General features: G+C 36.9%; 1 protein-coding gene across 7 annotated transcripts; it reads right to left on the bottom strand.

Annotated features, from left to right (window-relative positions):
- Positions 1-1,260: 1,260 nt before the first annotated feature.
- LOC107079422 (T-lymphocyte activation antigen CD86-like) lies at positions 1,261-26,144 on the bottom strand. 7 transcript variants are annotated; one of them, XM_069178964.1, is made up of 8 exons: positions 26,077-26,144; positions 19,301-19,393; positions 15,017-15,077; positions 12,829-12,877; positions 9,028-9,360; positions 5,334-5,639; positions 3,848-3,966; positions 1,261-2,869 (listed from the first exon to the last, which is right to left on the bottom strand). In XM_069178964.1, the coding sequence occupies exons 3-8, from the start codon at positions 15,029-15,031 to the stop codon at positions 2,864-2,866; spliced, it is 828 nt and encodes a 275-aa protein (XP_069035065.1). In that variant the 5' UTR covers positions 15,032-15,077; positions 19,301-19,393; positions 26,077-26,144; the 3' UTR covers positions 1,261-2,863. The 7 variants fall into 7 exon arrangements, with proteins under 7 accessions (XP_069035065.1, XP_069035066.1, XP_069035062.1 ...); XM_069178965.1 differs by having other exon boundaries at positions 9,133-9,360; positions 19,289-19,393; XM_069178961.1 differs by having other exon boundaries at positions 19,289-19,393.
- Between the last annotated feature and the right edge of the window lie 754 nt (positions 26,145-26,898).

Raw genomic sequence — 26,898 nt, forward strand, 5'->3', positions numbered from 1 at the left:
GTAATTGCCACTGCAGTTTCCCTAGAAGAGATGGAAATAAACCCAGCCAGCATGTCTTTAGAAGGAGGAGGAGGAAAGTACCACTGCATTTACACTGGAATAGTATTCCAGTCTGAACTCAATCCCAGAACCCAAGAGCCATCATAGTTTCATTTCAGTTAAATGTATCTTATCTTTTTTCTTACAATAAATGCTTGGGTCTAATGTGAATTTAATGAGCTAACTTTTAATATTTTTCTGCCCAAGCTGCATGTGTTAACTTTCACACATGAGTTTTTTTTACATAAGAAGGAAAGCCCCGATGTGAATCTAGGAAAGGAATTTGGGTCCTTATTCCCTAGGAGGAGTCTGATAAAGTACGAACTGAAGGAATCTAAAAAGAAGCTAAAAAGATGCATATAGTTTGTACTTGGGTAAGGCGTTAAAGATAAAGTAGCTACCCAATATGAAAATATTTCCAATTAATCATTCCCAATCTCTGTGGTTTTGTCCCATGTGACCTTTGCATAATCTGTTATTGGATATAGTCTAGTCTAGCTGTGGATGTTGCTACTGAGTCATTAGTATGATAAACAACAGCATAGAAATCTGTGCACAAATATGAATGTTTTTGTTCGTTCTTTTCAAAGTTTTCAAAATTACAAAGGCAGAGATTATTTTTTACCAGTGAGTAAGATTAGATAGTAACACACATTTGGCTAGTAGCATGACCATGACTCAAGATCTGCTGATGCAGAATTCCCCACAAAGGGAATGTATGAACACATGCAAAGCTCACATCAGCACATAGGGAGAGGGTGGTGGGATTTGTTGCAGAAAATGAATGTCCAATCTAAGTTTTTCTGAAAACAAATGCTGCAATGGAGATTGTGATCCTGAACAGCAGATATAGTTAAAAATGGATGGTCCAGTTAAATGTAAAATCTGGTAATACTAATCATTCCATAAAGGAAGCACCCATTTTTATCTTAGTCTTTATATAAAGGATCATTTGATAAGGAGTCTTTGCAATGCCATAGAAAATGGTAAATTGAGAAAGGAGATAACCATCTTTGAAAGTCTTTGAAAATGCTTTAACCTTGTCAGAGGGGGTGTGTGGGGGGGGGGGGTGATTGTGAAATCTTGGTAGAGATGGGACATAAATTCTACCAGCCTCATTCTGTATTACTGAGAGGAAAAAATAATTTTGATTGATTTTAGTCTCAGCTAAAAATCCCAATAGGAGGACTTTGCACGCAAGACATTTCTCTTGAATCAGTTTTAAGTTTCTTTAATGGCTGTATGATATACAGAAGTTAATATATACACAACATGGAATGTAGTATAGTACATCAACCCTGCTGTTTATAGTTGCAGTGGAGTGTTTTGATGTCATAAATTTATTCCCCCAAATCTGAATTGCAGTAGTTTTAAAAGAGGTACTGCCAAAGAGAAAGGTAAATGTTTATATGAATAGATATTTTGACACATTGTACATCAAGGATAATTGCTATAATATAAAATGCATTATTGTTTGTACACATGGACAATAAAAAATTAAGAGAATTAATCTGCCCTTAAATATAGCACGCCATTCTATTTGTGTGCTATATTTGAAATCAATCTTTTTGGCACATTATTAGGCTATGGTTGCAAAACATCAGTACAACAAGCTTGTTTTTCAGTAAACTAAACTTATGTGAAAGTTACATTCTATATCCTACTTCATCTAGAAGTAAAAAAAAATGTCCCAACAGTGTTTAGCCATAACAAAACATTATGGCCCGCTTCTATTTCTTCTCCTAAATAACGTGGGTACTAAAGGCTCCAGTCCTGGAGGTGTTGGTGGAAGACATTCACACTGGCCATGGAGACCCCCTGGAAAAAATCATTTTTTCAAGTTATTCTGAACCATATCACACTCCAACTTACAACTGGCAACCCACTAAATTAAGCAGGTGTGAGCCTGGTCAGTACCTGGATGGATCTCCTGGGAAAAACTAAGGTTGCTGCTGGAAGAGGTGTTAGTGGGGCCAGCAGGGGGCGCTCACCCAAAATGGCACCGTCCTTCGGATGAGTCGTGACTGTAGTCATTAAAAATCCCAGGGTGATTCTAGAAAAAAATTGAGCTGTTACCCTGGTGTCCCGGCCAAATTTCCCATTGGCCTTTACCACTCATGGCTTCTTATAATCTCCATCTATGAATTGGCTTCATCACTCCGTTCTGCTCCCTACTGATAGCTGATGTGTGTTGAGCGTCCTGGTGCACTAAGCCTGCCATCACATCATCCAGGTGGGTGCTGGACATTGGTAGTAGTGATGGAGGGGAGTCCCCATTACCAGCAAAGTGCTTTGAATGGAGTTTCCAGAAAAGTGCTGTATAAATGTAAGGAAATGTTCAGAAAATGGAGGCCAGAAGGTAGTAGTAAGCAGTGTCCAATCAGAAAAGCCTCCTAGTTATGCAAGGCTCCATGACTTGTCTTTGATAAAGATTGTCCTTTATAGGAGGCACATTCATCATCTCTGTAGATCCAGAGCATGGGCAGCCTTTCAGTTTGAAGTTGTCAGAAGGAGTGTTATTCCAGAGAAGGAACATCTTCCAGCAGACATTCTATTTAAAAATATCCTGATATTTCACTCTATGTATCCTTTGGCTTTTAGTAAGAGGACTGCATATTTACAAATGTGACTGTTTTTCGTAAGAGTGGAACATTCCCATTTCATTTCAATCACTGATTCTGGGTAGAAAGATTTTAGCTCTTCAACTTGAGAAACTACTTGTCAAACTATTTTTTGGCACCATGAAAAATGTATTAAATATTGTAAACGTCTTAGCAGCATGGACTATTGATTAGAAAAATCATTGTTCATTCCTTATTTCATTTTACTCCTATAAGAAAAAAAAAACATTTTAAGTGTTTTAATGCTTTTCACATTTTAAAATTTCATGCACCAAATTTATACATCAATATAAATTATATATATTAACATATTGATATGAAAGTATATACTGTACATTAAAATGCACATGGGGAGAAAAGGCAGAGTGAAGTGGAGAATGGTTGTTAAGTTATCTTGGTCAGTATGTGGTGGAAGCACTTTGAAAGCAATTACTGTCAAAATTGTTGACCAATTTTGCCATTTTAGTACAATTTTGTCTATTCTTACAAGCAACATGATTGCAATTTTGACAAAAGTTCATTGGGGATAAATGATGGACTGCAGTTATCACGTCTGCATTTTTTCTATCATATTCAAGTAAGGATTTTGACTGGGACTCACTTTCTTCTTGATTCATTCCAGTGTAGCGTCAGCCACGTGCTTTGGGTCAATGTTCAGTTTAAAAGTGAATTTTAAATCATTAGCAAATGAAGGCTGTTTTTTTGTCATTGCACTGCTACCACATGACAGTGGTAAGATGTCACTGGACATCAGTGACCACATAACTGATCTACAGTTTTATGCAAAAGTTTGGGCACCCCTGGCCAAATTACATGTTTTGTGATTTTCTAAGTGAAAAGAAGTTAACACAACCTCTGCAGCGAACAAACTTAAACTTGACATGTTTCTGCAAATATTAATGCACAGTTACTATTTATTTGCTGAATTTCACAGATTGAAAAAAATAAAACTTGATTTTTCTTGGTTTCATCAGTTTTCAACTAATGATGTACAGTTGTATGGTTTGCATACAACGGTACATCTTCATGCACTGTGGCAGTTTTCTCTGGAACCAATCAATTAATTTGCCCTATGGACATTCATAAAGTTATTCCTCACACACAACTTTATTGTTATTGCCTATACAGTATTTAGAAGACATCAGAAAATAATTTAGCACTTGGAAAACAACCAACTAGAAACATACCTGCTGGACCACTTTTCTGATGATGATTCCAATTAGAAGCAGCACAAAAAAACACACTGCAATCCCAGTTCCTGTGGCATGTCTTGAACTAGGAGGAGGAACTATAGGGTCTATGCGCACTTAAAAGAGTGAAAGAGAAAATATTAATATTCTCAGTAATATACTGAGTAATATGAAAACTACTTATGTAAAGGACATTTCATTATATTTATCACCATTATTAGATTTTTAAAGCATTACAAAATTTTTGACTTATATTTTGCTGCCTTGGGGTGTTGGCTACCACAACTGGGCTTCACAAACCAAACCAGCTCCCTGGTTAGAGCTCCATCTAGGCTATCAGAAGTCTTCTGCTGACCTATAAAAAGCCACTACTGAAACATTATTTCCCACTTTGGTTTCAATGCCATTAATGTGACAACAGTTTTTTTATTCCTCCTGACAGCGAAAACAGGCTTCGCTCAGCCTTTTTTTCAACCTCCTTCTCTTCCTTCAGGCTCTTTGCCTGCAGTCTCAGCACAAGAAAAGATTACCTTTGTGTTCAAAACAACCCAGCTGAACTTTGCTCCTCATCGTACCTCATTGTACTGTCACTGGGAATGGTGCATTGTGCAGGCTGTAGCCTTGTCCCAGTGCTGATTCCACCTTAATGGAGCCTCTGCCCCTCAAAGTGTACCAATATCTATGCACATACAGTATATCTTTTTCTTCTGTACAGGGTAGATACCAGAAATGAAACTTACTTTTTTCCCTCCAATAGACATTACAGAACATGAAATTGCATACATGCCAGTTCACTTTTTCTTTTGGCACACACTGGATGAGTGACTAGCATACACTTTAATTAATACTCATGGAAACTCTTATCTGAGAAAACCCCAGGAATTTCCATTATAGACTTCTACTTGTTGCTTGAATTTTGAAAGCTTTCCTAACCTTCTGTATTTCTTAGAATCTTACCTCTTAGACAGATTTTGTAAATTTTGCAAAGCTATGTACTGGCATTGTAGTACATATTTTATCAACATTTTCAATCCTGGGCTATACACCTGTTATCTGTGATATGGGGATACTGTGATAGTTTTCCTTTCTTCAGAGCTCTCACAGCATTAAATAGGTACTTATGTGAATTGCTAATTTGTTAAATTAGACTTTTAACTTCTTCTTGAGGTACAGTAGTCCTTAAGGAGCTAGAGATTGTAGTCTATAAGGTGATGGTAAAGTGAAACTATTCTGTGAGAACGGTATCCTGTATGTAAAAATGAAATGTATTCATATCAACAGAAATATGAAAATCACATCCCCATGGACTTGAACTGTGATGGGCAGCAGACATGTCACCGCCCTCATTTTACAGGGGAATGTATTCCCTGTGGTTCAGTTACAGTACGACACTCCACTGCTTCTCAGGGCATATTCACAAGTAACCTGCATGCAGCTGTGGTTGTGCTTGACAAAACTGAAAAAAACAATAATAAGCTCTCACCTGTATCATTGCATTTCACTTCCATTACAATTGAGCTGTTTCTGACTGAGCAACAGATGGTCAGGGTTTTCGTGAGACTGATCTGCATGACACTGGTGAGGTTGAACAGCTGGGTGTGAGGATCCCTTACTGCTTCAGTTTTAATTATCTCACAATCTTGCCAGGTGGCATTTTTCGCTTTGATGTCCCAAGACAACGTGTCCTCTGGGTAGCCCTGGCTGGAGATGCAGGTGAGATTGATGGGAACTCCACAGTTCAGATAACTATCAGATGTCATTTTGATGATTACTGGGACACTGAAGTCTTCTGTGGAAAAATGCATAATGAAAAACAATGATGCTGTAAACAGAAATTAAAAGTGTATAATTTTCAGTATTCTAGGACCAGGTTTCTTGAATTTCAGATATAACATTAAAATATGGTTATTTTTACCTCTTCATTTCTCTGAAAATGCTGGAAGCCTAGTGACTCAATGATAAAGCAGAGAAACCCCAAAGGTTAACAGTGATTTTTTATATTACCAAGTTAAAGCTGAACTAGAAAGGAATAGAAAACTTATTTAAACTGAATCTTACTAAAAAACAATATTTGTTTCTTTTTAAAATTGTAGTCTCCAGTAAGCTTGGGACAATTTCAGTTTAGTAGAAGAAAAACAATGCCCTGTCACTCTGAGTGTGCAGTCTGGAATAAGGGACTTCTGGGGGAATACACGTCTACTATGGAGATCTATAATACAGGATGAAGCCATTCTGTCAAAGGGCACAATTCTCCTTTTTGATCAGCAGAACCACATAACACTGGATCTTGTTCTAATTATTACCATGGCAAATTTTAAATGTTTAAATACTGATAAGCATTAAAAATGGAACAAATGAGTATTGGAACTAATCAGCTGATAACACAATTACCATAGAATACCTACATTATCATTAGTTTACTTTCAGTTTTAAGCAGTGGAATTGACTGCATAATGCAGTCTTCCTTTCTTAAGTGTACATTTGAGTGTCGTTATGCTTATAATGATTGTGTTCACATTAGCTACAAATTGTAACATTTCATCATGTCGAAAATAATTCCATGCACGTTCTGCAGCGTTGAACAATGTCTCCCAACACTTAACCTAAATTTCCAGCTGAGCAATCAATAGCTTCTAGGCACTGTCATTGCACAATGAAATAGTTTATTTATACACTCAAACGATCATTGGTATCTCATAATTATTGATAATGGTCTATCTTCTAAGAATGACAATTTATTTCTTGTAATAACAAGATTCATTTCTATCTTGTAATGACAAGATAATGCTTACATAATCACAAGATCATTTTTCTTGATGGCAGCAATGCCCTTCTGTAGTTCATTGAATATTACAGTATATTAACCCCTGGGTTAACCCCTGGCCATTGAATGAGGAGGTTTGACCTGAATTTAGAGGGGAATACACCAAGAGGGTGGAGACGGGATGAAAGCAAAAAAATGCAAGAAGAGGTGTGAGCTTGAGTTATAAACAGAGCAAAAGTCAGTAATGATTGTGATTGGATAAAATGGGTCTGTCTGTCTTTATCTGTCCCAAATTTACATTTTTGTTTTTTATGCCTCTCCCTTGCTACAGTACCTCTAAGCATATATCATACATATAAACATAATCTTCTGAGATAAGTTAACAAATTGTTGGTATTGTATATAGTATTTGATGTCTAAGGTTTAGGTTTTCCTATTGAATTCGTGATATCGTTTCTAATATTTTCTCATTACCTCTATAGCATATATTTACACTTACTAAACCGTTTTAGTCTGAAACTATGAGTGGATCTGATTCAAGTATTCAAACTTCTTTAAGGCACTGACAATTCAGTGGAAATACATTTAAATCAAGAACAGGAGGCACTTTTTTACCCAAAGGCTTGTTGAAGTGTCTAGCTTCTCAATCATGTTATCAAATCCAATATCCTGGTTTCTTTCAAGAAACAACTGGATTAGATCCTTGAATCATCTAGCTACCAAATGGGCCAGATGGGCTGATGGCCTCCTCTCTTTTGTAACTCTTCTTATGATCTTAAGCTGTGGTAGAAGGACTACAATATAACGATGGCTGCAGACAGCATTGCAGGAGTGAGAAGCAAAATTACACAAGCAACATGAATGGTGTTTGGAAGAGCTAATTGCTAAAGTGCAACCATGTTTGCTGGGGATTTCAAGATGAAGTGGTGGACATTCAGAAGAAGAACTGTGAAATTAGCAACTGAAACAGGTTTCAATGACTCAAACAAAATTAGCAGGAGCTGTTAGCCTCACACACCAAAGAATTGAAAAATAATTCATCTGGGGCTGGATTAGGAGGGGTTGAAAGACAATGATGAGGTGCTGAGTGAACTAAACACTAAAACTCAATTTTTGACAACTTTGGACAAAACATACAAATTGTCATAGCCAATGACCCAATAAAAATGTTGGTGTGGTCAGTGCCAAATGAATTAGGTTGCTGTAGAATCAAACACTTTGTTTTTTCTGCTGCCGAAAACCAATGTACCTCAGCTTCAGCTTCAAGACATCAACATCGAAGCAGTCTACTGATGCTTCACATGAATGGAAGGTTCATAAGCATTGAGACCATCACCCACGAATGAATGACTTCTACCAATAACCACCACCACATAATTTTCTAGATTTTCTAGAAATAAGAGTTTTAATCTAGAATATGTTATTCTTTTCTTATGATTTATTCTGTCATTTACACTTACTGTACATTGTGCATACTGATGTCCAACAAAGCATTTTTACACACTTGATTTATCTTGTTAACTACTGTACTACAGTAAATAGAATAATTAGCCATCATAAACAAGTACTAATGTCCTTACTATGACAACACAGAGCTCTGTTAAGGTAACAATAATTTTCAGCTGACTAATTTTGACCTTATGAACAATTTTAGAGGAATGAATTACATTTGTAAATTAAAAAATGGGTATACACGAAAACAATTGATGATGGGTTTAATAGGTTACAGAGGGATATGCAACCAAATACTGACTTTGTGTCCCAGTGGAATTATCCAGGAGCAAAACTGATTTTATTGCACCTTTCAATATTAATCTCAAGATCACAGATACAAATTGCTTGACTATAAAGCAAAGATAACAGTTTTGGACTTTGCGGTCCCAATACTTTCAGAAGGAACTGTGGGTTAAGATTTGGAAGCTATTTGGAAGCTTTGGAAGCTTGGAAGTAAAGTAATCTGAACTTCTAAGTGATTGATTACTTCTTATTCCTGTAAAACAGAAAAATGGTTTTACGGGTATCGATTGGTTCCAGACCAGTACCTCTGTACAGAACTATGCAATAATACCCATACAGCAATGAACTATTGGCTAAGCACCTTCAGGAATGGTTGAGTCCTCAAGGATTTGCTCAAATGGCTGGTGGTCTGTGACCTTATAGATTGTGTGGGTAATTTCTACCTTACTAAACACTTCTGCTTTGCTCTCTGGATTTGCAGTGTAGAACTGCATTGGTTGTGTTACTGCATGCTTGCAGGTAGCCTACAGCTCTTCCATGTTGGGACAAGGAATGCACAGGTACAGCAGATGTGAGCAGAATTTAAACAACTGTTGACAAATTCCGAAAGTGACATAAATTCTCCAAAATTTAAAAAGAAATAAAGTTTTATCTCAAAATTAAAAAAAAAACTTACTGAAGGTGTTCAAAGTGATGGTTGATGAATGTGTTTTAGAATGTCCTGAACGTGTCTTGTGAAGAACAATGCAATTGTATTCCCCTTCATCATTTATTTGGATACCTTTAAAAAAGACAGACAAGCTGTTTGGGTCCTTCCAGGTGCGGTTCAAGTACTGAGGGTTTAAATGTTCTGTTATTGGGGTCCCATATTTCAGTTCAAACAGTACCAATTGACCCTTTTGTAGGTACAAAATTTGATCCTCTAATGGCTCATCTTGGAGTCCACATGGCATTTTAGCAATTCCTCCAACTGTCACATTCAAGGATGATGTGTTTGAAGGTGTGCATCCTGTTGACATAAGAAGACAAGTTGATCACTTTTGGAACCATGCTACAGATTAACTGTAAGAAGTTTGAACTTAAGCTTTGCACAATGCATTACTTATGCCCACATGTTACTTTTGAGAGAATAGTAATGCAATTGTTTGTAAAAGATACCTCTAACCTCTGTGGCCAATTCTTAAATGTGTGGATGTTAAAACTCCCAAACAGGTATGCGTTAGAAATGCACAGAACAACTTGGTTATCTGAAGTTGCTGAATTTAATTTAAGAAATAAATAACCAAATAGCTGTGATATTAACTTATACTAAATATGATTTCTATATCATTTAAAGCATACTGTATGATATTAGCTAATATTAACAGATATGTTTGCCATTATTTTGTGGCATTCTTTTACCATATCTAATTACTACAGCTCTATGGCATTTAGTTTCCATCAGCATCTCAAGTTTGTGGTCCTTTCTTTCATATTTTCATATCTAGCAACTACAATGATAATAAATATTTATTTTTAGTAATATTATTAATGTTGTGTTGTTAATGTTTAATGTTTCTTTTTTAGCCCTACACAATTTCTTGCATTAGGAATGCGTCTTTTCACATACACTAGCTTTTCTCTATGGAGACACAGAGACAGGGAGAGAAGCTTGGGGTCAGAGTGCAGGGTCAGCCATTGTACGGCGCCCCTGGAGCAGTTAGGGTTAAGGGCCTTGCTCAGGGGCCCAACGGAGTAGGATTCCTCTGCCGGCCGCGGGATTTGAACCGGCAACCTTCCGGTCACAGGTGCAGATCCTTAACCACAGAGCCACCGCTCCGCCCTGTATTAATATACAGTGAGCAATATATTTCCTTTGGAAAGACCTGCCAAGTGTTAGCTCCCAAGTGGCTGAATCAGTAAAGGCCCCATTTGAAAAACAGGCTGAAGCCTGCAGGCCAGAAGCACAGGTTCAGATCCGGATCAATGCATTGTCTGACAGTCACTACGATCCCCACAGTGGTGGTACACTACTTGCAAAGTTAGGATGCACTTGTGTCAGCTGGGGTATATAATGGAGCCAGAGAGGGAGTGTTCCCCCTCCAGTCATAGCGAGCTTTCCTACAAGGCACTGTGCAGCTGGCAGCTTGTAAAATTATTAAAAAACCTTGAGGTACAATATGTGCATGTCAGAGGAGTATCTAGTACTACTCAGAGCAAAGTCATATTTTCTTGGAATTCAATTATTTTCTGAAAAATATTACATTGTTCTGTGCAATGATATTAAGTTAACACGGCAACATGTTTAGGAATTTCTTAAGCAAGACACAGTATTCAGTCTACACCTTTTACAGGTACATGCTATTTTATTTCCTTTTTTTTACTAGGATATGAATACATCTGGGAGGGACTGCATACAGTGCCTATAGAAAATCTACACCGCCTTGAACTTTTTTCATATTTTGTTGAGTCAGTGCCTCAGAGATTCATGCTTTAAATTAATGAGGGTTTTAAATGATGTTTTTTCATCTCATATGTATACATCTTACTTCACACTTTTAAGTTATTTTTTTTATTTAACAAATATTAATGAAAGTACAAAACTAAAATATCAGAATCGGTTCTCCACCCGGAGTTAATACTTGGTAGCTGCACTTTTGGCATCAGTTTGGTATAACTCTGTTGGGTCTGCTGGAATGTGCCTCTACCAGTCTTGCACGTCTAGATTTTGCAATGTGTGGCCAAAACTATTCAAGTTCTGATAAGTCCCCTGGGTAGTGTTGATGGAGTTCATGTTCTGCCAAACTGTCAAAAGTATCTAGCTCAGGGTTCTAACTAGACCACTCAAGGACATTTACCTTTTCATTCCTTAGCCACTCTAAAGTAGCTTAGGCTGTTCTGTCCTAGTTTAATCTTTCTTGCACTGGGCAGTAGGTTTTCCTCAAGGACTTTCCTTTGCTTCATTCATTTCCCCTTCTATCGTGATGAGTGCTGCAGATTCCACAGATAAGACCCCATAACATGATGCTGCTACCGCCCTGTTTTATGGTAGGTATGGCTTTTTTTGTTGATGTGCTGTGTTGGGTTTGCACCAAATGTAATGCATTGCACGAGTACAAAACCTGTTGCCACATGTTTGCAGTATCACTTAAATGCTTCGTTGCAGTTTTCAGTAATAGTTTCTTGCTATCCTGCCATACAGGCCAAGTTTGTGGAGTGCTTGGGGTACTTATGTCACATAGAAATATATATGCATAAAATCCTGTAGCTTTTTTCAAAGTTGCCATTAATCTCTTAGTAGCCTTTCTCCTTCTTGCTCAGTTATCCAGTTTGGAGAGAGTCTTGATCTAGGTTGTTCTTGGTGGTGCCACACATCTTCTACTCTTTAATAATTGTCTTGACTATGCTCCAGGAGATACTCAAGGCCTGTGTTTTTTATACCCATCTCTGTGACTGTTCTTTTCAGAAACTATGTCCTAGTGTTATTTTAACAGCTCTCTGGTGCTCATGCATGAGTCTTTACTATAAAATGTCCTACCCAGCAGAGGGAACCTACAGGAACTGCTGAATTTATCTTGAAATCACAAGAATCATTACAATATAACACAAGTGGTGGCCAATTAACTTGGGGTGTGATTTTGAAGGCAAGATAATTTAGGATTGTTATTACAAGAGGGTGGTCACTTATCTAACCAAACAATTTCATTATTTGTTTTCAATGAATATGTTTTCATTTTGAAGTTGTGAGGTAGGACGTGAGGTAAGATTTGTAGATAAATGAAAAACTACTTTAATGCATTTTGAGTCCCGGCTAAATGGCAAAAAAGGCAAAACGTCTGGATGAGGGTATAGTTCTGTATATAACTGTAGCGTTTATCAAAATAAAATTAGTGATCTACGCACTATATACTATACAGATACTGTAACTGTAATATTCCCTGGAATAGAGGAATTTTACAGCTTGAACCACTTGGAAACTCTCAGTTCTGAGCAGGTTTTTGTGTCCTGTAATCACTATCAGGAATCTCCTTTTTCCTGGTAAGGTTCATGACAATCCGGAGCCTATCCTGGAAACAGAGGGTGCAAGAGGGACCACACATTGAACAAGACACCAGTCTATTACAAACACAAGTAAAGGTAACATAGCCACATTTGGGAGGGGAAGAAATTGGACCAACTGGGAGAATATCCATCTCTTCATGGGTCATGATAACATGTAGCATCCACGAATGAAAAAATAAGAAAGGTAGCAAACAAGAAGGCGTTACAGGATGGAATCAACCCCAGGAACCAAGAGCTACAAGACAGCAGCACTAATGTCCATGCTGTCCCAGTTGCAGCATGGAATGGATGTGACTGGTGTAATCATACATTTATTGGCAACAAAGATGTTGATATTGACAGACACTTCTGTAATATTACTGTACTGTATGTCCTAGGGTTTTTCGTTAAATACACATTAAACCAGTTCTAAGTGGAAATGGAAATAGAATCTTACCTAGCATGAAAACCAGGATGAACATGCTATACTTCACAGCTGTGGTAAACTGAGAAAGAATATAATAGTCATTGCTACAGACATGTAAATACAATTAAATAATTTTAATAGTTATTAATGCTTTAAGAAGGAATGATTTCCTAATTCATTTTGAATTTATTACAAATAATTTAAAATGTATCTTTTTTACTATGTGCTCAAAAAGGTTAAATGCATGTGTTGCATGGTAAAATATGGTGGTATACAATTTGTGTCTTGAGTCTGGTAAAAAGAAAATTTTGTCTGTTGATTCTCAACCCAGTGGACTTCTTCAGGATAGACACATTTAAAACCAAGAAGAGGAAGTAATTCTTAATGCAAAGGGTTACAGGAGTACAGAACAGGGTGTCCAGCCACACAACTGGCATCCTGTACTGTTTTCATGAAAAAGCAAAGTCCACCAATGAGTTAGGGACTAACTATCTAACAGGCTATATGGGTCAAATGGCTTTCTGTTGTTTGTTGTAATCCTTCTTCTATGTTAATGTACAAACACAAGCATTCGTTTTCTATTTTTATTTGTGGAGACAACCAATCATAAAGAACATATAGTTAAAGAACATTTGCATGATACATAACATTTTGAAAGAGCTTGTTTTATGAATGTGATGAGAACACTGATATGTTATACTGAACGAATGCTCCATCAGTTCCACCAGTCTCTAACAAGATTGAGATCTGGGACAGTACACACTTCTCAAACCGACCACACATTGCCTGCCAACGAGAGTCTATTCATTTTCCTGGGTGTTCCTATTGATTTGGCTAGTGAATATTGGTCTGAATTGTTTCCTTTAAGCTGGAATTATTAAAGGAATAAAGGAATAAAATAAAGATCTTTAAAAACAGTTAAAATCCTTCAAAGTTAAATGTGCTGATTAATGAATGGTCTTTCCAATCTGAGGAATGGGATTTGTATGGAAAACAGGGAAACAGACACCGTTTGTATGCATGCAATGTAATTATGTACAGAACTGTGAATGTTTTAGGCTATCAGCATGTTTTTAGTAGTAATTTGAAATAATAGTTTCATTATTAATATCCAATAAACTGGTGGAATTACAAAATTGACAATTAGTTCTTAGAGCACCAGCTCTCAATACAACAGAAAAAAAAATATTCTTAGTTTTGTTTGTGCCAGAAAAAGAATACAGTTCATTTATTAAAACACTTTTTCATATTTACTAAACCTTACAAGGGGCATTATCATTTTCTTTGGTAATAAACAGTTTTGACAGAAATCAAAACTAAAATATCTGCATAATATGCATAATATTTAATTTACATGTATTGAAAATTAAATTTAATTAACAATTTACAATTAAAATGTAACTTATTTTTTAATGTTGGATTGCCCAATAGTACTTATTGAACCCTTAGTGACATTATGAAATGAAAATGAAACTGTGCAACTGTTATGAAAATATCCTCCTGTTTTGCTAAACCAAATTGTCTTCTTTTTCAATCAATAAATACTTTTTCATCCTTCTGGATGAAAGAAGGCTGCACTTCCATATTTTGAGAATTATGAAAAAATACTCAGATTCTTTACCTTAATATGAATCTGTCAACATTACATAAAAACCAATGAAGTTTCCATGCAGTAAAAGGCTTCCTTTATTATGGGTTGCCACGGTAACATCACAAGTTGATTTTGCTTTGAATGGGAATTACTGCTTTATTGTACCTGTATGTTTTACCATGGATTCAGTTCGCTTTACTGCACATTACTGTGCCTTTTCCAAGCCACAGTTACTTGATAAGATAAAAAATATAAAATCCAAATACTTTCCATTAGCAATTCATCTACAATTGTAGAACACTGATTAACAGTCCTTTTTATAGTGTAGTACTGTATATCTTGATCACAGTAGTTTTAGAAATGAGGGTGTTGTAGTACAGCAGGTCTTTTTGTACCTGCGGCAGCTGAGTTTGGGTGGAATGCAAATATCCCTCTAGGATTAGAGTTGTGTGTGAGGGAAGAAGAATAGTGTGTTTTCCTTTAAAGGAGATGAAGCCTTTCAAAGTTTACTCTAAGCATTTTAAGAACAGAAGTTAAAATTAAAATAAATTCAGGCAGGAAAAGGAGATCATTGAAAAAATACCAAATTAGATTTCAAAAGAGTTATTATTATTATTATATGCTTACCTTGATAAAAGACATCTCCCACAGGAAAACTTCAAAATTTTGTGCAAACCTGGATAATCACCTTGAAATCAAAAGAGGTTACATACAGTCAGAGGGCTAACATTACAGTAAGAGGTTCAAGTGGGAGTGGTGCTTTTGGGAAATTCCTGAATAGAATTAACTAAAAGTAAAAGAAAAACATACTCACATCAGAGAAGTGTACTGTAATTCTTAAATGATTTAAGGTTTTGGTGTCAGTCATAGTTGACAAGATACACTAGGCACATGCTATTATACAGAAATTGAAAACAATTCTAGTGGAGGCATAAACTCATTATACACTTAACATTTAAATAATTGGCACACACTTAAATATGTAATAGAAATATCAATGTATACCCACAGTACATAATTAAGACTGAATATACAGGACTTCAAAATAATTCCAAATACAACACATTTAGACATTAATCAAACTTAATTAGATATTTGTACTTATAAAGCACAAATATATTCATATTGGTATTTCTACCTAGTCAGATGTTACATTTTAAGCTTTAACCTGCTTTTATATGGGAGAATTATTGTTAACATTAAAATTAACATTAAAATTAATTGCTACTAATGCATTCCCAGCATTTCTTTCCAAAGTTTACATTCTGTTAATAACAATAATATCTTGGATTTACATTCTGATTTTGCTTAAGTAAGTATCCAGGATATCACAGTGTAACAACCCTACACTCACTAACAGCGCCATGGCACCTTTAATGATCAAGCATTGATTATTAAACCCCTCAACAGTCAGAACCTCAACTTTTATGTTTTATTCAAAGGACAGTGCCTCCTACAACATAATGTCCTCTTTACGTATTGTCTGTACATAGGCATTGGTTTTGAAAATTCTTGTCCATAGGGGATATTGCCACCTACAGGTCTAGCAACACCGCCCCCAGCAGCAACTTAATTTTCTTTAGAAGTTTTCCTTCCATTCCTAGCACAGATGAAGCCTTGATTAGCTTTTGAGATCTGACAAGACCAGGCTAGAAGGTGTTAAGGAAGCTACTGTATTCATTGGAATTTCAGTGATTCAACTGAAAAAAAGTGCTTCAAAATAATTCATACTATAGGCAATATTTAGTGGCTTGGCTTTCAAAAACAAATACATATTGTTACTCACATATTGTTTTCCATTTTTATAAGCTAATATTATATTGTACTTATGTATGTATGTGAACAATGTATTTGGTTTACAGTTCAGAGCATGTGGAATAACAGTACAGGATAACATCCTTTTTACATACATTTTACTGACTTAAAAGGTAAGATGCTTTCTAGGCCACTACAATTTATTTTCACATTTATACTTAAGTCAAAATGTAACAGATTTTGGACTTATTTCATTCACTTTCCCATGCAGTGTCCTTTGCTCAATACCAATGCTTTTAACCCATCTGTGTGTGTTTGAGACCGTGAAAAATTCTGGTTAGTTTGTCAAGATTACAGTAGCTATAATGTATTTTGAAAAGTGATGACCAAAACTGAGTATGGCTCTTTAAACGAAGTCTTACTTGTTCATTGTATAATTGCTTCCACTTCAATTCGAAGCCTAACCCCATACTCACAAACATCCTGGTGAAAGTTTTTATGTCTACAGTATCTTGCTGAGTCAAACACTGATCAGTCAACATAAGCACCTTATTACTTTGATATCATTGCTACCCTTCTGAGATTTTTAAGGTAGATTCCTGCAAGGCATTCATTCACTTTGTCTTTCTCAATTTGACTTTTCTAGTGTCTGTCCAGTTTCCTACATAATGCTATTTGCAACCCCACATTCATTTTTACCATCTTCATAGGTAGCAGGTTTTTATTATGATGCCAGAATTTAGTTCGTTTATATAAGTTAGGAGCTAGCACCCATATCACCCTGCAGCTCTCAACTAGGTACCCAATTAAGCTAAGCAGGGTTGAGCCTGGTCAGTACCTGGATGAGAGACCTCCTGGGAAGGTATAGTTGCTGCTGGATGAGGTATTAGTAGGACCAGCAGAGGGTGCCCGCCCTGTGATCTATGTGGGTCCTAATGCCCTGGTTCAGTGGTGGGGACACTATACTGTAGTGGGCACTGTCTTTCGGATGAGTCGTTAAACGGAGGTCCTGATTCTCAGTTGTCATTAAAGATCCCCAGACATTTCTCCATAAGAGAAGGGAGTTATCCTGGTGTCCGGGCTAAATTCCCCCCCCCCCCTGCCTTTACTGTGGGCTCTAAGTTGTCCCCATGTATTGGCTTGCACTTGCCCTGTGATGGACTGGCACCCTGTCCAGGGTGACCCTGCCTTGTGCTTGTTGCTTGCTGGGTAGGCTCCTGTTTATTAATAAAGCGATTTGGGAAATAACATACAGTATGTCATATAACATATGTCATAACACTGCTACAGTACTCCAGAAAAGCCTGAAACTGATTGTTCTAACCTTTATTGTCCTTATGAAATGTTACAGTACATCTTTTTATCTCAGTGTCATTTCCTGTGAGTTCAGCAGGTATCCACTATGACAAACCATCATTTCTAATTCCAGCAATCTTTAGAAGTATGTACCATGCAATAAGCACCATGGTATTAACACAGTACAGTACAGTTTAAAGGATGAAGTCACAGATACTGTAAAAAAGTTGTGGCTGTGGTCCATCCCATTGCTCCCTGTCCTGATGTTATACATTCTCAGTTTTTTTGTAAAATGACATTTGGAACCGAATGGTTTGATAAGACATTCACTGACAGATGAAGAAACAGAAACAGTATCACCAGAAACCAATGTCCTGTGTGTAGGAAGCAGCAAACAAATACTGTGCTGCTGATCCCAAATATCTGGGATTTTTAGTGACAACTATTTTTTTAACTGGGACAATCAACATCTCATCTCATCTGAAGGACCCTGACTCAGAAAATGATGGAATCATGTTACAAGGAAGTAATACTGCTGTCCATAATAATCACAGTATATCAGGAATGCCTTCTGTGAGAAATATAAATACTTAGAAAATTCTTAGATACCCTATGGCAAATTATCATATAAACTTGGTGTGAACTAATAAACTCTTTAAAATGATCCCTAGTAATCACTTACTACGCAAATGATACAATCTGTTTGGTAACACAAAAAGTATCTCATAAACTTGTACTTTCACAGGATAAATAAGCTCATTAATGTTAAAAAAGGACTAGTACCACTGTAAGGTACACAGGAAATGACTTGTGCATACTGGATATTAAGGGATAGTTTACCCTTACAGAACTGAGTGATAAAGCTAATTCAAAGACAGGGATTACTAGGAGGCCATGATTGGTAAAGGCCAATGGGAAATTAGGCCAGGATGGCAGGATAACACCTCTACTCTTTTTGAAAAATGCCCTGGGATTTTTAATGACCATAGAGAACAGAGTCAGGACTTTGGTTTTTCATCTCATCCGAAGGACTGCACTTTTTTACAGTGTAGTGTCCCCGTCACTATACTGGGGCATTAGGACCCACACAAGCTGCAAGGTGAGTGCCCCCCTACTGGCCCCTCTAATACCTCTTCCAGCAGCAACCTTAGTTTGCTAAGGTACCTGGTATACCTGCTTAGATTCAGTGGGTTGCCAGTTGTGAGTTGCAGGGTGATATGGCTGCTGGCCTAGATTGTTGCGTTGATCAAAACATTTTCTGTGAATTGTGAAAATACATTTTGGAACAGTTAAATGAGTATGGAGCAAAAATGTCCAGTGTTTATCATGCATCTTGGGTATCATACACCCATAATACAGAGATGCCTATGTTCCATTCTACACCCAGATAAAACCTATGTCAATATCCAGGCATGCCAGGGATGCCACACTTCGTGGAGCAAAATATGCTAAAGAGAACCTATACTAAAGGTTGGGTTTGATTTGGTCAGAGTATTCCCAATGTGCCACACCAGAGCAACTCCTGTGTCTCTGTAGGCAGGTGAAGGATTGGAAGCTCTCTGAGTCTCCTATAGGTGCTGGGGGTTTGCAGTTTGACTAAGAAACTGATAACCTGACAGATGCTTGTGCTACAGTTTTTGGCTCTCTTGTGCCTGTATGAGGGCTGTAGCAGGAAGACAGATTCACTAGATGCTGGTGGTTTCAATATGGGGATAATATAGAAAGAAAACTATTTCTAAACAAAATAAAACCATTATTTTTTATTTATATTTTATTTTTATACAGTATATATTTATCATCTCACTTAGCCATTTTGATAATCTGTAAAATGATCAGTGTAGGGCATACCTCACCACTCACCACAGACAACAGGACTTTGGTTGGAAATGACACACTGTGATAGTCTCAGTGATGGGCAGAAACAACATCCTGGGAAAAGTGTGACAGCAAAATCTGGAATTCAGAAATGAGTTGTTAGTACTGTATATTATAATACTGTACAGGTGAATGTATTTATTTAACACAGTAATTCAAGTTAACATATAAGAAACCCAATGTAGTATTTGGTTCCTAGAGGCTAATTGATCAAATCCAGTTCATTCTTGATATATTCCATGGAATCCAATTCAGCACTGTGAGTGGATTATTTGCTCTTAACATCTACCACTCTTTTTGTAAAGAAACATCTCCTGCTGTCTGTCTTGTATGCACTTGTCATTACTTATTGCTTGTGTAATCCAGTCCTACATTTTCAAGTGGGTTTAAACCAATCCTGAAAGTAATATGAAAAGAAAACAGTTCTATGGGCACTGTGTTTAAAGGCTTTCCATTAATGTTAAGCTTAAGCATAAATTTAATTACAAATATACTTTACTAACCCAATATGCAAAAGGAATCAATCTCCTTACAATGTGGTGTGAAGACAACAACCTCACCTTCAACGTCAGCAAAACCAAGGAGCTGATCGTTGATTTCAGGAATCTGCAAAACGGACATGACCCTATCCACATCAACGGGACTGAAGTGGAAAGGGTCAGTAACTTCAAATTCCTTGGCGTCCATATCACCGAGGACCTCACATGGTCTCTCAACGCCACCTGTCTGATCAAGAATGCGCAGCAGCGCCTGTACTTCCTAAGATGGTTCACTAACTTTTACAGATGCACTACAGAAAGCACACTGACAGGTTGCATCACAGTGTGGTATGACAACTGCAGCATTGCTGATCGCAAAGCCCTACAGCGGGTGGTGAAAACTGCCCAGTCCATCACCGGGGTTGCCCTCCCATCCATACAGGACATTTATGACAGACGGTGCTTGAGGAAAGCTCTAAGCATCATTAAAGACCCCACACACCCCAGCTACAAACTGTATGACCCTCCATCTGGAAAACGGTACCGGAGCATTCAGGCCCGGACTACCAGTTTACTACCAAACTACAGTTTTTACCCCCGCACTATCAAACTATCAAACTCCCAGCCTCTCTCACCTACGATCTGAACCTCACAGTACCTTCTTTCTTAGCAAAAACTCAAACACATTGAAATCTACCTCTACCTCACATGTCAAAAAGCTCACTCCACATAATTTTCTATCCTTTATTTTATTCTGTTGATGTATGTTTTTGCACATCTGATGTAGTTTTGCACATTGACTGTTGTTGTTTTGCACACTGCCTGTTGTCTCTTTCTTTTATTATACAATTGTATTGTTGTTTTTTGGTACTACTTATCGTCTGAGAGCTAGCTAAATAGCATTTCGTTATACCATATACCTGTCTATGAGTATAATGACAATAAACTTGAACTTGAAACTATAATCAAATTGCATGATCGATCAGTGAATATTCTTAAGACAATATTCAAATTAAAAGTCTTGTACCCATCACAGACATTTGTTAGCTGATGTGCAATAAACATTGATATGGGGCTGCCACAGCCACCAGGCTGGTTCTACTGTTCACATCTTAACACTTTACTTTCCTTACTGTTTTGTTTAATGGGGCTCATAGTGAATAGCATCACACCATTGTCACCCATTTCTCCACTCCCAATATGAGGTTTTCATACTAAGACTAATATAGATTTAATAACATTTACATTTCTGAACAGCTACTTATAAACACAATGAATGACAGTGACTAGGATGCATTTCTAACTTTCCTTATGATTTGTAACCGATCCACTTGTGGTTAATATTGCACATTTATAAATAATTATAAAAATGTTCATCATCATGTAACACCTATTACATATTCTGAAAGAGATCATTGTATTTAACCATTACAAACACTGTAGATAAAATTATCAAGTTACTGAAACTAAAACCAATAAAATGACGATAGCAACATTTGTAACACAGGACATCCGTAAACTGGAAAAAACTAAGACTGAAGTATAAATGCATGTAACAAACTCAATCTCCAATTCTCATCACTTTGCACCCCTCCCTTCACCCTCATCACCCATGCAGCAGCAACCTTTCTCACTGCACCTTGTGAGGAAGGGGTCTGACCGCACACTCCTTCTAGCAAGGAGGGGGTCTGATGTCTCACTCCTCCTCGCAAGGGAGGGGATCAGAAATCTCACTCAACCCAGTAACTGGGCTGGTCTGATGGCCTTGCTCTTGTAGCCAGGCTATCCTTTCCTCAAGCAAGTGAGTTAAAGCAAAATTCTATCAACTGCTCATACACCGCATCGCTCTGTACTAGAGCCCAACGCTTTTTAATAATGATTATATTAAAAAAATAATACTACAAGAACTTTTCAAAACCTTACCTTTATAGGCAAGAGTTCTATTCAATCCTTACTCAGAAACAGAGGTCAACAAGAGATATAGTGTATAAAGTAACTAGCACTCCCTCATACAGTAAGTTCCTGGTGAAGCCTGGAAGAGAGAGACATGGGAATAGTTCACTCAGGATCTTTCATTGCCAAAGCCTCAGTGCTGCATCTACAAAGCCACCTTGCTTCTGTTAGTCCCAAACAGGAGAATTCACACTCCAACATTGTCACTACATTATCATGCAAATAGGATTCCAGTTTCATTTAGAATGCCCTGTATTCACAATACCTTGTCCAGTATTTCTACTGTGTAGATCTGTCTGTATTCTGCATAGCAGTATTTCAGATACAGTATTTCAGGTGGGTAGCTGCGTAGGATGCAAAGGAACAAGTAATAGGTTTATTCCATGCTGAAAAGAGAAGAAAGAAAAGAACGTTTCGCTGAAATGTTGTGTTTTCTTTCTTCTCTTTTTAGCATGGAATAAGCGTATTACTTGTTCCTTTTCAGATACAGTATGTGATATAAAATGTCACTCTTGTCTTTGGGATACTGTTAGAATATGCTGTTAGAGTTTGCTTAATTATGACCTTTATCCTATCAAGTAGCAGTATCACATGGTTGTTTAGAAGAATAGTGAGGATGGATTGAATAGTAGGGGTGTTCAGTACTGTAGAAACAAAAATGAGCAAAAAGAAATGCATATATTGAGTTAACTAGGTAAAGTAAACAGAGCAATATACAATGGTATTGCTTAACACATGACCACTTTTTCAGGAGGCATGAAAAAATCACACAGTGCAGTTTTTTACACAATACTGTACATATTTTTACATAGTAACTGGAAAATTACATTAGAGAACTTATTCTCTAGCTTTGTATATAGTTTCTGGTGAACTGAAACAACAACCTTGTTGTGGATCTTCATCTATATGGCATTAAAAACTAAATGGAAATACTGGAACATTAATACCAATATGTTGTAGGTCAATAAAGAGTGCATTTCTCTTCTGCAAGAGAAACATGAACCATTTCTATTTGTTGCTGCTGTGTCATTCATGGTGGAACAAATAACATTTAAAGACTAAGTCGAAGTTACACATTTTTAATTGTTCACAGCAAAGTGCCTTTGTATGCAAAAATTGAATTGTTGTGAATATGTGTATGTTTTCCAAAATGAAAAGAATATCGTATAAAATAATTAGGAGAGCTATTCCTATTAATAAATGAACACAAATTTCAAAATAAGCAGGAATACTCTTTGCAAGTTAATGTAGTGAGTGTTAGTCATACTGGTCCCTACCCACTGGTTACAATGGGAGACAAAGGAGAGTTGCCCACATCTCCCACAAAGCAATATAGTACTCACAAAGTTAGACATGCAGTAACTCTTACAATAGATCTGACACATGAAGCAGTTAGAACAATGTTATAGACAGAAACACAGATTATTGGTGTGCCATTGGTGTGCCAAACTTGCAAACTGTTTTGAAGACTACGCTGGCATTCATCGTTATTGCACTGATGCTGGAATAATTGACGCTCTTTGGACCCAATCTCCAAAGTACAGTAACACCACGTCAGAACTTATTGGGCCACATCCCAGCATAAAGTGCAGATGGAAACTTCTTTGTTCCAAACAACCTGGCCAAGGTCCATCAGTGTTTGGAACTGATGCACTGTAACTATTTCCTTCTCTAAAACACAAACATAATATTTAAATTTTTCACAATTTTTCACAATTTTCCAAAGCAGGATGATATCTTCTGGAAAGAATATGCAGTGATGCACATTTCAGCAGCTGTGGGTTGTTGTGAGACTGCACTGTGGTAAAAATAACTGCACAACAGTCTTAATTTTCATTCAAATCTGTTAAAATTGCTATTGTGCAAGAAAAGTAAATTGCTTTGCTGATTTTACATTCAAATTGCTTCCTGCTGTATTTAACCAACAGGACATTGTCATGAACAAATATTTTTGCAATTTAAATGTCACTGAATGTTATTTTTTTCAGATGACTAAGATTTATTTATTTTAAAAGTTTGGGGAGTCCCATTTTTAGCTTTCCAGTGCTAATTCTCCTATATATAGTTATTCTCAACAATGTTTGCTTTTAACAAAGATGGGATTTTCAATACTGTTTAAGTAGCAAAAGTTGAGTCAATCCTCTGTATGCCAAGCCATCCTTGGCATCCTCTTTAATGTTAAAACAGTTGGATGAGGAATAATATTTGAGTCAGTCCTGGTTTTTATCTATGTTTTTATTCTAGTGTCAGTTGTTGCACAATACGTAAGGATACACCACTTACTAATTTTATGTTGTACTCAGAGGTAACAGTCTCCTGCAGTAAGAGATGTACCAGAGGTGATTTTCATATACTGTACTTTATTAGCTTCATCTTTATGTACAGTATAAGTATTATCTATATGCTGACGCAGCTACCTACTCAAACTTCTGATCTATAGAATATTTACTAATAATAACAAATAAAAATTGCTTACACTTATAATGTGCTTTTCAGGACACACCGCTCAAAGAGTTTACAGGTAATAGGGACTCCCCTCCACCACAACCAATATGCAGCCCCACCTGGACGATGCGACGGCAGCCATAGTGCACACAGTACGCTCACCACACACCAGCTATCAGTGGGGAGGAGAACAGAGTGATGAAGCCAATTTATAAATGGGGATTATTAGGAGGCTGTGATTGGTAAAGGCAAATGGGAAACTTGGCCAGGACGCCAGGTTAACACCTCTACTCTTTTCGAGACACGCCCTGGGATTTTTAATGACCACCGTGAGTCAGGACCTCGGTTTTACGTCTCATCCAAAGGACGGTCCCCGTCACTATACTGGGACATTAGGACCCACATAGACTGCAGGGTGGGCGCTCCCTGCTGGCCTAACTAACTCATAAGGTTTCCATTTCATTGCAGAGAATGTAGGAGTGAATTACCATTTTCCCCCAATGTTCCCAACGCAAATTCAGCATTGCTGCGATTCATAATCAGTCAATGTAGTACCATAGTTATAGCTAAAACTATATTAGGAACTACATATAAAGCTCTAAAATGTATTAAATAAATTTCATCTAAATATACAGTATAGGACAATCCATGTTGCAGTTTAAATCTTGTGTATAGCAGGTCACACTTATTACCCGTTTCTAAAGTCTCTTGCGCATTATTGATCAATTAATATGCTAAAATAGGTAATTGAGGATTATATTTCTGTTTAATGTCTTCTAAATTGCTTAATTTAACAAATAACCACCAACTTATAACAACCAAACGACTCTAATTGGTTATCTAGATTGGTAATCTAGAAATTGGTAATTTAACACATAACTATAAAAGTGCTATACTGAGTCTTCCCAGAAGCCGGACCGGAGCTGTATAATTTTCTCAGTTAAGATTTCTAGATTAGCAACAGTCACAGTTTAAAGATTAAACCTCAATCGATCTTGTTTTCATGTCTGTTGTGCATCAGGGCTGACAATGCTGACAAACGCATCTCGAGATCAAAACAAGCTACTTAAAAATTGTGGTACTCTGTCCAGAAAAAATGATTTTCAATAAAAAATTCTAACGAATCAAATTCATTATGTCCTCCTGATAGTCTGTTCATATCGATAACAGCTTCCCCTCGATCGTTTAAACCTGCGATTAAGTGAAGTGAAAATAAATTTCTACTGAGCAGAAACCGTCAGTGGACCCTTTACGAGCCTACGTCGTACAGTAGTTAAAACATGTTGTATTAGCTCGCCATTCAATTTATTTTTGAATTACAGGACACCGATAAAGTTGATCTTAAATACAAGTGATACAAGTATATTTTTGGCTTCCCTTATACTACTCACTACATTCAGGAATGGTCCCGGTGTACCCAGAAAGAAGTTCAATACGAAAGCAAAACATCTTGATCATTTAATCATCTTCATTCAATATCTCCCACCCACAGTCCCTGTCTGTTCTTTGCGGATCTTAAATCAGAGCTCTGTCTCTAGACAAAATTAATTTCCTTGTTTTGCTCGATGATCGGTTCAAAACGCCCTAATAAATATATTCTAAACGAATCCTTCTCAGTTATTTTATTAAATATAAAAACCTATTTTTTTCCCAGAGAATGTGCTTATTCAGCAAAGGCATTGTTACTGCTTGACATGCATCTGTAATAGCAGTTATGTAACATTCGCTTAAGTAACACTGCGATCAACACATCTCAGTTCCTGCTCCAGTATGTATTTCTCTTTACTTAAAAAGAAATGCCATCACAGAACTGCTGAGCTAATGAGCTAACGGAAATGTAGAAGGAACTACTTCTCTCATGTTAATTACAACAGCAATACTCACGCCGAAGTGCTCTTCCCCGCCTGAAGTTGATGAGCATTTTTAAACACTGAAGAGCTGAAGTTCCAGAATGTGACTTAAAAATGCCACGTGATTCAGATCCCCCTTTGCAGCTTTTTTCTCAGAATGAAAATGAAGGAAATCCCCAAAGGTGTTTTCTAACACTGGAGCATCCCCTCCTGAGTCAACAGCTCTACAATACTAATTTTCTCTCATTTTACACCTCGTCCCTTCGTGATATATACTGTAAAGTACTGTATATATAATTTAAAACATTTTATAATTTTGATAGAACTGGCTAAAATCCATCAACACATTTATTGACTCTTTAAACAAATTTAATTATATACCAAAATAAGCTTATCTCCTGTCACCTTGTTCATAATTGTTCAAAATGCTGGATACTAAAAATAAGTATAAAGTAAATGAGTTTCTCTCGTTTAAGATAAGCCCAAAATGACCTGGGTTCGAGCCAATGCAGTGAGGCACGAACTAGGGTGGGAGCGGCGAGGGCACAAGCCCTAGAACCCGAATACGTTACAATAACAAAATGACAGACAATGAAATATGGGTTATTTCAAGGTCGCAAATGTGAGATATAAAGTCGCAATTCTGAGTTACTAAGTCGCAATTCTGAGATACCATAGCGTGTTTTTTTTTACTCCCTGGCGGAAACGTGCTTTCATACATTTCACCCACAGATATTTCTAAAATCTTTTTAGTGTCCAGAAATGTATATATTATATCAACGCTTACAGTAGATACGCAAAAAATGTATTTGAAATCTATTCATCTTTTTAAAAAAAACAATGATGTGACTTAGCA

Source organism: Lepisosteus oculatus, chromosome 15 (genome assembly GCF_040954835.1).
Source record: "Lepisosteus oculatus isolate fLepOcu1 chromosome 15, fLepOcu1.hap2, whole genome shotgun sequence".
NCBI classification, from domain to species: Eukaryota; Metazoa; Chordata; class Actinopteri; order Semionotiformes; family Lepisosteidae; genus Lepisosteus; species Lepisosteus oculatus.